General features: G+C 40.3%; 2 protein-coding genes across 2 annotated transcripts; one reads left to right on the forward strand and one right to left on the reverse strand.

The window, feature by feature from the left end:
- Positions 1-1,580: 1,580 nt before the first annotated feature.
- agpat9l (1-acylglycerol-3-phosphate O-acyltransferase 9, like) lies at positions 1,581-8,146 on the forward strand. Its single transcript, XM_079750424.1, has 14 exons — positions 1,581-1,618; positions 1,980-2,288; positions 2,388-2,451; positions 3,382-3,530; positions 3,947-4,092; positions 4,298-4,372; positions 4,482-4,571; positions 4,673-4,766; positions 5,167-5,282; positions 5,548-5,603; positions 5,834-5,919; positions 6,116-6,244; positions 6,393-6,472; positions 6,631-8,146. Exons 2-14 carry the CDS (start codon positions 2,145-2,147, stop codon positions 6,734-6,736), a joined length of 1,335 nt encoding a protein of 444 aa, XP_079606550.1. The 5' UTR covers positions 1,581-1,618; positions 1,980-2,144; the 3' UTR covers positions 6,737-8,146.
- Positions 8,147-9,493: 1,347 nt separating this feature from the next.
- Positions 9,494-10,583, reverse strand: myl7 (myosin, light chain 7, regulatory; the record flags this gene model as incomplete). Its single annotated transcript, XM_079752204.1, has 6 exons — positions 9,494-9,598; positions 9,703-9,751; positions 9,844-9,922; positions 10,027-10,131; positions 10,280-10,355; positions 10,548-10,583. The coding sequence occupies 6 exons, from the start codon at positions 10,581-10,583 to the stop codon at positions 9,494-9,496; spliced, it is 450 nt and encodes a 149-aa protein (XP_079608330.1).
- Positions 10,584-13,544: the final 2,961 nt, after the last annotated feature.

A 13,544-nucleotide genomic window follows, 5' to 3' on the forward strand; every position in this document is an offset into this window, starting at 1 on the left:
ATATTTATTTGAAATATATAAGAAACGTGATTTATTAGGGTTATTGTTTGGTTCTATTGCAAAGTTGGCGCTTAGTAGGCACTTCGTCTACTTGTTGTAGCCTAATTTATCTCAGAATAAGGCCTTTTATTGGAGTCATTGGTAAGAAATGGCAAAGCCATCCATCTGCTATTAGTGAGTTAAATGCTCTGTGAAAGTAGATCTGTTTCTGGTTGACTGCGCCTACCTCAACCAGATTCGATTGTAGACCGCTCCCGGCTCCTTTCTGACCATTCAGGTACTCTCTTCCGTGATTGGTTCAAGGAATAGGCCTACATCTTTGCTGTCAATAACAGGTGCGTGACATGCAACGGGAGGGAGGGAGCAGTAGTTTCAAAAACGTGCTCTCTACCGTTCTTTTCTCTCATTCTATATAATAATATATACAATTGCATGTAGAATATATATGTAAAACAATTCTTGTCAAAACAGCTGATATGGGGTAATTTAGCAAATGCAAATCACAGGGTAGTCTATATGCCTATTCAGAGAACATGACCATCCTCCTGAATTGTACAAAATGTAAAATTTCCTACAGTGGCCTATATATACCGTAAATGGGTGTGATGCATAACACATTCTCTGATATAGGCTACCCATTTGTCTAACTCAGTGGCCAACCGGGAAATAGTCTTGTTAAATATCTTTATTGGTAACTCTGGCTGTAGACAGAGGCCCCTGCAGGCTAGAGACCCCCGCTGACCCCTTGCGCACACACACACACACACACACACACACACACACACACACACACACACACACACACACACACACACATGCACACACAAGCCAACACACACACACACACACACACACACACACACAACAAACACAAAGTTTACTATGGCCATAAATATAGTAGCCTAGCCTGTTGGTAATAATATACCACCCTAACAGAAGCAACAGAAAGATCATATCGTTTTTATTCAACAGTTAAAAATGTAAACATGTTTGGCACACCCTTTTGAAAATAGGTAATATAACACCTTTACAATAGGATCTAAGGATGTTATGTTCAATAAAGCAAAGAATATTTCTTATCATTACCGGAGACATAACCAAACGGACTCCCTGATGCCCCCCCTTACACAAATGTGCAACAGACTGTGAAATGTCTGGTCTTGGAAAATATTCAGGACATTTTGTAAGTTATTCTTAGGACAGTAGACCGAAAGAGTGTTGACCTATTCACCGCAGACCTACAGCCTTTTATATATTCTGATTAATTAGTAGGGGATTTAAAGAATTTACAGGCCTTAATGAGTTGAAAAGGCCATTACTTGTTACTTGTTGTTGTGGGGAATTTAACCCGTATAATTTAAACATGAAACAAGTTTCGAGACTATTGGGGTATAGATCTTACTGACTGCACTATATCTGAAATATGTTAAACCCATACGACCACTACACATTCCACGTGTCGGAGTTTGCTCTCTCGCCACAAGGGGAGCACCACTCTATGAACTTTGGTCTTGAAACGGAGAACTGTATGGGCGTGTCGGAAAGATGTGTCACTCAACCGCTCAATTGTTCCTATGTGGTTCCTGTACAAGCAGTGCAGTGGGTGGACGTTTGAACGGTAGGATCCGTCGTGCTTTTAAAACATGGCTAACTAATAATTGCATGTACCCTCACCTAAACAGTGACATATGTTGCAACATGTGACATTGTGTATGTAGCCTATCGCGTTTACTAGCAAGTTGCATATACTAAAGCAGATACGAATGTCTGCATGAGTTACTAGTTTTTTTTCTGGTCCACGAATCTGGTGAAACCTTCAACATGACTTCTGCATACAAGAAAAGCATTTAAAAGTCATGTTGGGTCAATTTATGAGGATCATAAACTTGACTCCAATGTCATTGCCGTTTACTGAAATGCTTTTGTTGTATTTGACCTGTTATGATTGATGGTGTTTACTTTTATGTATTATTCCTCAGATGTGTCCCCGCAGTACAAATGACTTCATAGACTATAACTGCAACACTTTTAGCTGATGCCCTTGATCTTCAAAGGCAATCATCTACAAATATATATTTATAATAATATATAAATATCGGGAGACGGAATTTGGACACATTCCTGTGTCATAGAGGACGTTAACGATGGATGATCTATGGGCTATAACCCTGTGGGGGCTGAAGACTTGGTTGTACCTACTCCTGGCATCAATCATGGTGCCCGCCATGTTTGGCTTCTCTCTGGGCATCTCAGAGACCTACATGACCATCCTGGTGAAGACACTGGAGGTACCAACAGCTGCGCAAACACACTCACACACCCTGTGGGATTTCAATGCATACATTTATACTGCTACTTCTACTTTCTCATGACTGTTTTTTCTGCAGTGGGCCACTTTGAAGATGCGCAAAAACACAGAGGACCATGCCCTCAAAGCTTCACCATCCAGCAGTGAGTGCAGACGGATTGATCAGCAGATAGATGGAACACTGTAGTGGATAGATGTAGTTGTACACTTAATAATGGAAGATACATATGCTGTAAGGAAATGTTTTTCACTTCAGGATATGCCCTTTTTTGATTTTGAAATATGAGAGGTTTGTGCTTACTCAATGTGTTTCCTGCATTTGTGTAACAAATATCTTTAATGTCCGTCTTTAAAAGTCCTCTACGCGTTGGGTACTTTGCTTTCGGATCAGTCTTCTAGACGTCTGTTAGGCAAGGCAAGGCTGCTATGACGTGTATGTGGGATTGCCTCATTGACAACATGCTATTACTCAACGTTATCAATCACTGGCCTTAAAGCTATGTTTCCTTAGACACACTGACATTGTGTCAGCAGCAACCGTCAGAATTACAAGGTCCAAACAATGTTAATGTTTTATTTCTTAAAAGGTGCCATGAGGAGCAGCAGGAACATGTTTTTATACCACAGGTATATGAACAGAAAGGCCATGTGTTGGCTGAGATGGGCTGGTTGAACGGTGAAGAAAACCATTAGCTCTGGACTTTGGAGCTTGTAGGCCTAGATACTAGCCTGATGATGACGAGGGATGTCCAGCTTACTCTGTCACCCTGTGTAGAGGGCAATATTGGATCACTGGAGGATTGTGATTGCTTAACAGTGGCCCATGAACCATGATTGTCTGTTGATGTTATCTGTGTGCGATTTAAAGCTATATGATAGGTTATCTTTAGGATCATGTTGTACCTTTCCCTTTTGGTTCAGTTTTGAAATGATCAATATCGTCAAATTGAACGGAGAGTCAGGGGTTAATTTCTCTGATCCCTGCGTTTCTCATTGCTTTGATTCCTCTGTAATGCCTTAATTATTATTTGGAAATGATTTGGAAATTTTCTGTTCTGTTTCTGCTGAATCAGGTCTGATCCTGAGGGGGAACGACTCAATGGAGAAAGAGTTTGAGGAGCTCAGACGCAGTCGCCCAAAACAACCGCTAGGTGGCGACTTCACATTTAGTGACTCATTCTATTTCACCCGTCAAGGCATTGAAAGCATTGTAGAAGATGAGGTAAATGGACTGCCTTACATTGTCCTCTAAGCGCCGTTATCGAAGTAGTATGTATTTATGTATGTATGTATGTTCCTCTTATAGTATTGGTCTGAATAGGCCTATTCCCAAATAAACTACTTTTTAAATTGCATGAATACAATTGTACGTGATTAAGATAAGACCAAAACTGTGTATGGTACAACAAAAAGTACATAGGAATTACAAAGATTAAAACATAAAAAAGGTATATACAAAGGCAAAAAAAATGCATCTTTGTATACATTTTGAGTAATAAAATTGCATTAAAAAGATAAATGCAAAAAGTATCTGACATTTGACATATTGAAATTTGAGGTGGCCGTTGTATTTGAGATAGATGGTTAGGTCAACAGACATCTTACTTTGTATAACGTGTCATTTTCGTCGACTGGAAGGTGACCCAACGGTTCTCCTCTGAGGAGTTGGTGTCATGGAACCTGTTGACCCGCACCAACAACGATTTCCACTATATCAGCCTGAAGCTGACTCTGGTTTACGGTTTAGGCGTCCTGATCAGATACTGCATCCTCGCCCCGCTCAGGTTCGCAAACCCTACAGATAATTATCATTATGACCTGTCTTAACTACCCTGCTCAATAGAAAGCAGTCAAGTCATCATCAGCAATCAATTCAACCCTAGGATCTATTCCTGCGTGATAAAACTTTGTTATAAAAAGATTGCTGTGATACCATTCATGTTTAAAGCAACCCAATGGAAAAACACATGTGTTTTTTATTTCACACAGAATTACCCTGGCTACTATCGGTCTCTCCTGGCTCGTCATAGGAACATCTACGGTCGGGCTTCTACCAAACGGGAGGTTATTACCAAACAAACTAGACTTACTCAGTGGTGATCTCATTTGGGCTTTCTATGCACTTCTTTCCCACGTACTTCCCAGGGGTTATTTGTTGTGATTATGTTGACAGGATTAAGACGTGGCTGAGCGAGTGGGTGCATTTGATGTGCTACAGGATCTGTGCCAGGGGTCTTTCTGCAGCTATTCAGTATCACAACAAGTGAGTGAAAACGCACTTTGCCGTCTAATGAACCCCTAAAGTAGGAACGGTGCAGTATTATGTTCAGCCCTTATCTCCTTCTCATCCTCTGCTTCCCACAGAGAAAACCGACCCCAGAAGGGAGGGATCTGTGTGGCCAATCACACTTCTCCCATTGATATTGTGATCCTCTGTAATGACGGATGCTACGCCATGGTACTTGAACTCCTATCCTGACACGAGAAAGGATTACATGTACACTGGTCTCGTGTACAAAGAAAGAAATCAAGTCATAAATCTGCCGATCACCCTTTTTGGTTATCGTTCGAAGCCCCAACCTTTTGAGGAAGACGCCTACCTACTTGTGTGTGTGTGTGTGTGTGTGTGTGTGTTTATGTGAGTTGCTTAGGATGGGAGTGCCTGCAAAATGACTAAATAGCAGTCAATTCATTAATCCATGATTCATTTTGTTTGTCTAAAGTACAAAACCCATTCACACCTGGAATATTCGGTCTGCGCTAAACTACAGCAACAAAATTATTTAGAACAAAAATGGTGGTGCCCTGAAAAAGTAGTGTGTAAGTCTGTAATCAGTTGGATACCATGCATTCCTCAGGTGGGCCAGGTCCACGGGGGGCTGATGGGAGTGCTCCAGAGAGCCATGGTGCGGTCCTGTCCTCATGTCTGGTTCGAAAGGGCTGAGATGAAAGATCGCCACCTAGTGACGAAGAGGTATTCCTGTCCCAAGAATGCCAGTTATACAAATGACAGTAAAGATCAAGTGTTAAAGAGGTTTCCCTGTATGCTCTCTTAGTGTGCCATACCTTGACTTGGCACTGGTATTTCCTTTCAAAGCTGCTGCTAAATATCTTAATGCTATTACACCTTCTCAGATATGACCCTATTCATATACACATCCACAAAAGGATCAACACCTTGACTCTTTTTCAGTTAATTCTCTTTCCATAACAATTCGCCTACACTTCTTCTACTGCAGGCTGAGAGACCACGTAAACGACAAGACCAAACTTCCCATACTGATTTTCCCAGAGGGTAAGTGTTATCATGGCAACAATCCAGTAATCGTTGGACCAGAGTTTCTTGTTGTAACAGATGGGACACAGGGAGTGTTTATAGTTCTCTTGGGTCTGCCCCAATATCGGCTGTTTGGTCCCACTGCGCCAAGAAATAATTAGATAAAAACAACTTGGCTACACTTTTTTTATTTGGAAAGCATGACTTCTCTTTGGCTAACCTGAGTGGTCGGTCCCTGGCTCCTACAGGCACCTGCGTCAACAACACCTCTGTGATGATGTTCAAAAAGGGAAGCTTTGAGATTGGAGGAACGATATACCCAGTCGCCATTAAGGTACCGCAACCCCACATGGACATTGACGTTGACCCGGTGTCACGTCACGTCTTCACTTTATACTTCAGACTTCTGCGGAATTCCCTTACTGCAGCCGTCTTTTTTATTTAACTGCTCCACTCACAGCGTAATCCACCTGTAGGGAGTTTTTCCTGCATAACATATTACCATGTGTCCTCTCTGGTTTGTCCCGCAGTATGACCTGAAGTTTGGAGATGCCTTCTGGAACAGTTCAAAATACAACATGGTCAGTTACCTGCTCAGGATGATGACTAGCTGGGCACTGGTCTGTGATGTCTGGTATCTGCCACCCATGCATCAACAGGTCGGTCTGACAACCATAAAACCAAATACAATTCAACTGCAGTTCTACACGTTTCTGCGTTAACCCAAAACATTTGTAGTGTATGATCACCTTGGCACAAAGTTCATATGGCTTTTGTTTGTTTTGTTATTGATGATAATGATGACAGGAGAACGAAGACGCAGTCCAGTTTGCCAACAGAGTTAAATCAGCCATTGCTCACCAGGGTGGACTATTAGATCTGCAATGGTTAGTCTTCGCTTTCATTATCTCTCTCTCTCACGCACACACACACACACACACACACTCCCTTTGAGGTATGTGAGGCTTATACTTCACGTGCTGTTGCAAAGCACAAAAGAATCAGCTTAAAACACTGTGCCTGTCTCCCCCCCCACCCCTTTCAGGGATGGTGGCCTGAAGAGGGCAAAGGTCAAGGAATCGTTCAAGGAGGAGCAGCAGAAGCAGTACAGCAGTATGGTGGTTGGAGACGACAGCAGCAACAGTGACTAAAGGGGTCAAAGTGCAGTGGGTTGGTAACAGAATTTTCCTCAGCAAGTGATGGCTGATGGCTGTTTGATTGGACTGGATGTTGAATACCACTGACTGAATATGTCCTCAAGAGTCGCAGGACCGGAAAGGATTACTTTTGACTGTTAAAAGAAGGATTTTTGACAACAACAAGCATGGGTATCTTTTAAATGGAGTAATGAAGAACATAAGCTGACCGAACAAACTAAATGGATTCACCTTTGTGATGCCATTTTACCTTTGATGCCCAACTGGGAAACATTATGAAACAAGCTTGTTATTTTAGAATGAATGTAAGATCTCCTCTAATATTTCTCCTATGCGTCCCACCATATTTCTCTTTCCCAATCTATTTATCCCTCTATCTATCCCTTTATCTCTCATCTAGTGGCTGAAAGCCAAGATACATTTTCACTGCCAAACTGTTTCACAAGGTTACGAGACATCGTCATTTACAATGTAAGAAACTGTTTTTACATGCAGAAATCACTTCCCTCTACATCAGAAATGGTCTAGATATGATTACATATCTGAGCCATGGCTATTCAGCCACAAGGGAAAAGATCAGATGTGAGCAAGAAAGGAATGGAGCCTGAGCATATTATATAGCCTAGAGAGGGAGGTGAAGCTGTTTTACACTTTTTTCTCGTTCGTATCACTCAGACTGTAATAAATTATTTACTTCTAAAACAGTTAAAACAGACATTTTTTATTATTAAGGAAAGCCTCACCAGTCATTAAACAATTACCAATCCTTCAGTCCAAAGGTGAAAGGTTACAAAAATGCAACAGGGAGGTGTTGGCAAATTAAATAATGCGTCATGGTGTCAGGCATTGCAGACGACCAAAGTCCATAGATGATGGGTGGTCTTTATAGCAGGGTGCATGTTTTGGACTTCCTTAAACTCTTGTCACTTGGCGGTTTCTCTTCCGATTCATCATCGCTGCCTTGAGACTTCTCTGTGATCACTTTTTAAAATGTAAAAAAAACCTTCAGTACCTTCCTGAGTCATTTAGCTTGATCTATTAATTCAATGTTTCTCACCATCATCCTCGCCATTGTGTAGAGGACTGGCATCCTGGGATGAAATCAGACAATATGGGGTTTAATAAATAACCGACACCAACTCTTCAGTTGATGGTGTCGTGGTGTTTCCAAAATGTCAGTGAAAAGTGTGGATATATAATAAGACTGAGTCCATTGTGTGTTTTTGTAAATTGGATATACCACTTACCCCTGTGCCATCGCTTCCCTGCCTTAGTCTCTGTGTAGATTCCAGATACCTGCCCAAAGGGAGAAATCAATAGTTTACATTTCGGAAGAGCAACGTTGTGTTTTTGTAATCAACAAACCGGAAACATGGAAGGCGGCACTAAAACACTGAAGATGCACAACGGTCCACTAGCATTCAAGCATTGATTTCTGCATGACTGAATTGTCCTGAGCAGGGCAGCCAGGAGAAACACGGCCAAATTAAACATTTATGAGGCTGACGAATGCCTAATGTCATTATCTTAAGCTGCACTGTTCAGACAACATACAGGTTGCTATTGATTCAGGCACCCTGTGTCAACAGGGCCTTGATTGCTAAGCAATGGTTGACTTACTTTTCAAATGGCCCCTAAACAGAAGGCCTTAAAAATACACCACTTTGATAAGATGGTACGTACTTAACGGACTGTAATTCAAAGTGTAGATGTTCTGCCCAATGTAGCTCATTGTTTTAAAGTTCTCATTCTGAACTCAGATTGTAAGAGTATTTCCTTCATTACAATTTGTTGGGTAGGCAATAAGATAAGATACAAATGTATTAATCCTGAAGAAATTATTTTTCCAGAGATTGTACAAAATAGTGCCAACTTGAGATGTCCTAGGTCAGATTAAATGTTTCATGCAGTGTGGAATGATATATTTTAAGTACCTTTCAGTACATCACTTGCAGCATTAAAAGTATTGTAAAGAGTTTGCTCACCGTTTTAGGTAGGAGTCGTTGCTCCTGTTGTACCGTTTGGTCTCCTTCGTCCCCCCGTCTGGTGACCAGGCTATAGCTGTGTCTACTACTGGGGCCACTCGGCCGGTAGCTCCAGAGGAAATGGGCATGGTTGTGACCAGACCTACATGTCACTCTCAAAAAAGTACTTTTTGTAAAAGTACTGATGTTTGGCTCTTGGTTAACGAAACAGCTTAAGAGTCAATCTTTAAAGCCCATCTGTGTTGCTGTCTGTATCTTTGTGAACAAGGACACTGCCTGGGAGTGGAATTTATGGGGGGGGGGGGGGGGGGGGGGGTTTGTTGTTGTATCCATAGCAACATTGACCCATAAGATTGGAATTGCATTTCGTCCCGAATGTGTTGGGAAGCCTGAATGTTGATCTCATGAAGAGTCTCTGAAGAGTTTTTTTTCGAACCGCAGTGTTGATTTCAAAGATCCTTAATATAATTTTTTATTTGATATTATCAAGGCTTCTCTGAAGAAATATATACATTTATTCTACTAACATGTTTCTCAAAACCACACTTTATTTTGCTTAAATTATGTAAAAAGGTACAGAATCTACAGTTGCCCATCATGTTTACTTGTAATGCCCATTTTTGCAAATAATCAACCTGGTACATTTTCAATTTAAAATACAATTGAAATAATTTTGCAACACAACAAATGTGGCCAAATTATGGAAAATATACTGAAACACTAGTTGAACGACTTTAATAGAACCAGGACAACCAACAAAATATGTTTAGGAGTCTTCCTTCTCATCTCCATGTGTGATGATGTAGCAGAGAGACTTGTAGTCCAGATTCCCAGCCACGTCTATCGGAGCTAGTGCAAACGCCTGGTCCACCTAGGTGATCAGGTTAGACTATTAAAACATATAGCTCTGAACCAATACCTAATGTCTTCATTTGGGAACGAAAAACATGTGTGTAAAGAATGTAAAATACTAACCTCTTCTCCTGTGAATTTGTCAGCCTGGTTCATCAATAACCGCCTAAATCTGGATTTAAAAAGTAAAGGTGGACGTAAATTCAAAAAATATAAAAATGGTGAATGCCGGATATGATTGAGTTTAAGGGAATATTTTCTTACTCATCCTTGTTGATGGAGCCTGTTGCATTAGGGTCAAAGAGCTTGAAGGCAGCGAGTATGGTTTCCTCTGGGTCAGTACCTGGAAGGGGGGAACATGATCACTCAATTCCATTTTTGTTTAGGTGCCTAACAAAAATACGTCAATGGCTTAAGTGTTGTGTCTTATCATTTAGCAGGTCTCACCATTTAGTTTCTCTCCAAACAGACTTAGGAACACCGTAAAGTTGATCGGACCCTTTCCCTCGTTCAACATTTCTTCTAGTTCTTCATCATTGACATTGAGCTTTCCTGAAATACACACACAAACACATAAGATAACATGGCAAAGGAGAATAACTGAAGTTTGTCACAACTATGTTTTTGAATATTTCAGTATTGACATTATATTATGGATAGGTCAGTGAGCAAAAGATGAAAGAAAACACTGAGCCAGAACCTAGTTGTCCATAAGTCTCCTTGAGGTCTTGTTTTTTGATAACACCATCTCTGTCTTGGTCAATGCAGCCAAAGGCCTGCAGAACATAATAATAATAATAATGGTAATTATTTAACAAATGTTATTGTATATCCCTTGTTCCAATATTAAAACCAGAAAAGTGAGTAACAATAGTTACAGTAATATTAGTTCACACAATAGACATTTCTCAATAATCCTTTTTCTACGGTTGCCTTAGAGTCCACATAGTAATTGCAGGTTATCCTACCTCTTTAAACTCCTGTATCTGAGACTGCTCAAACATTGAGAAGACATTGGAGCAAGCCTTCTGGGCTCCACGCTGTCTCCTATTAGCAGCCTTCTTGCTTGCCTTCCGTCACAGAGTGTAAACACAATCATTTAGAAGACAGCTTGAACATAACATTCAAAGTATAGACACAATATTGAACTACTAAAATACTATGGTTTCTTCATGCAACCATACAAGTCACAAAAGTTAACATGGTTTCACCATCTTTGCAGGATTGATGATGCACGTTTTCGGTTATTTTATTAATAAATAAATGTTAAAAACGTTAACACTCTCAAAAGCCTTAAGAATGTTAGGATGTTAGAATGTTGGACAAAAAACTAACAATAACATTGCAATGAAATAAGGTTGGGGTTGACTATCTTACCATTTCAGGATGAGTGAGTGTGTAATAAATCAGTTGAGGTCCAGACTAGGGCTGATGCTGAGGGAGGGTTAATATATGACCCATGTAATCTCCTAGCTTCTTATAATAGCCTATGGTGGAAAGTATAGTCCCTTACATGGACACCTACACTGTCTCTGTTGCTCTCTCTGCTCCATGTCTGAGATAACAGAGCGGTAGAGATAAGACATGGTGCACTACAGATTCCTTTAGGACCGGATAGAGAGATGGCAGGGACCAGAACCACAGTTCCACCACATTAAGCTCATGTTAACTGTATGGAATTGATGCAGGTTAATAGTAAAAGTCGATTTCACTGCATGGTGAATGCAGACAGAACGTTGAAAGTATGGACACAAAAGGTTCAAAAAAGTTGATGTTGTTGACCTAGTAATAGCGTTGAAAATTGTGAGGATAATCTTAATTGCTTTTTCAGCACTCAGATAAACATGTTTCTGTAAGAAATGATAAAAATCTATGCAACCAATCTGAGTTTTTCTCGTGGAAGAAATACACAAAACCTTTTTGGACCGGAGACATTAAAAAACTTTATTTACAGGTTAAAACAGTCATTAAAACCTTGCTGTAGAGGATCGGCTGTCTCTCAAAAGTGTTTCAGTCTCGCTTCAATCTTAAATTAATCTCAAATACAAATGAATCTCTTGTATTTACTTGTTTTTAATTTAAACACATCAAAATGTACATACCTAATTATCTAGCATTTATATGTACAGTCTAGGGATGTAACGGTATGAAATTTAACCTCACGGTTATTGTGACCAAAATTATCCCGGTTTTCAATATTATTGCAGTATTTCTAAATACCCAAAATATGCCCATACTTCAGACTTAGTCCTCTTAGAAGGTAGGGATGGGCAACGATAGTCGAATAGTCGGAGTCACGTAGAATATCGAATAATGAATGTGACGATTGTTATTTATTACACAGCCCTTCTCATTGCTGTTGAACGCTCTGTTCACTTGCATGGACCTTCACAACTTCACAACTAAGCATATAATGACCACTGTCAAGGAATGTTGATTTTTTTTTTTATCGTAGCACTCCGCAAGTAGTCCGGTAACTAATCAACCCCAGCGTCCTCGGTTGCTAAGCGACGTCAACGTCTTTGGCGGACTATTTCTCTGCTGGTCAACACTACGAATGCTGGTAACAAATAAATAGTAAAAAGACACACCGGGTGAGGTTATTTTTTTGACGTGTCTAGTTGACCGTCATGCATGCTGTGTTCAGTAAAATAAATAAATCACGCTTGAGCGCTGTCGTCTCCTCCTCCCGCCGTGATTCCAACTTAAAGAAACTTAAAAACATTATGTTGTAGGCTACACAGTGCGCCTGTGCGGCAACTTCAGGAGACTCGGATGAAGCGCTTGGAAGGATTTAAGCACACGGTTTCCACACCGCGGGCGCGGTTATCCACCGAGATAATAATTTCATTTTAAATGAAAACGGTAATTGTTATTGACAACATTATTATCGGGGTTTACCGTTACATCCCTTTTACAGTCAGGTCTATTTTTCATACAAAGCACAATACATTATTAAGCCAATATAAACAAAAGGTAATTAACAACTCTTGGCTAATATATGTAAAGTGTAGGGGTGAAACGGATAAAAAAAACTCATGTTCGGTACGATACGGTACGGTTGTGTCAGGGTTCAGTATGGTTGGGTATAGTTTCCATACATCGACAAATAAATGCCTGCATGTTTCTCCTTGGTATAAGAGTGTCCATGTATTAATACAGTCAACAACATGGTAGCTTAACTTCCAGTAGCATAGGGAAACTGAAACAAAACACTAGTGCCTGCTTTAAAACATGAAATAATATATATTTAAATTTAAATAAATCTTAAACAAGGAACTAGAAAATGCATTTCCTGCAGAAAATGTGGTGAATGCTGTAGTACAAAGTGAGGTTGAATGTTTCTTTTAATAAAGCCACATACATTAAGGCATAAAGAAACGTTAAATGGCTTAAATCAAGTGAAGGGATTTGAACAAAAATTCAAAAGTCTAAATGGAGTAAACAATGTAAACATGCACAACATTTAAGAAAATGTAAATGGTTGGAAACAAATAAAGTGACAGCTGAATGAAAAGCGCAAAGCATTGCAAAAAATGCAGAAATGTAAAATGAATTGAACTGAAGAATCTGAAAGGTCAAATGTATTGCACTGCTGGTGTGTGTGTGTGTGTGTGTGTGTGTGTGTGTGTGTGTGTGTCTTTAAGAGAATAGCGAGCCGGTGCGTGATTAAAAGTAGCCCAATAGAGTGGGAAAACCAGCCCAATCTGGCAACACTGCCTGAACGTCCTCCAAAATTAGCCCAATCCGGCGAGAAAACCAGCTCAATCTGGCAACACCGCTGGAGTCCTCACGCTACAGCGTCAATGTAAATCAATGAGACCAACTGAAAACGAAGCAGTTGTGGGTACCAGATTGGCTCGGCTGCCAGATCGACTCGGGGTCCTGTGCTTACAGATGACGTATCGACACTTGACATATCGACACAAGCCAACGGACAAAACCCGAAGGGTTCTTTATAAACG

The sequence above is a fragment of the Pollachius pollachius genome (genome assembly GCF_949987615.1).
Source record: "Pollachius pollachius genome assembly, chromosome: 1".
Classification (NCBI taxonomy): domain Eukaryota; kingdom Metazoa; phylum Chordata; class Actinopteri; order Gadiformes; family Gadidae; genus Pollachius; species Pollachius pollachius.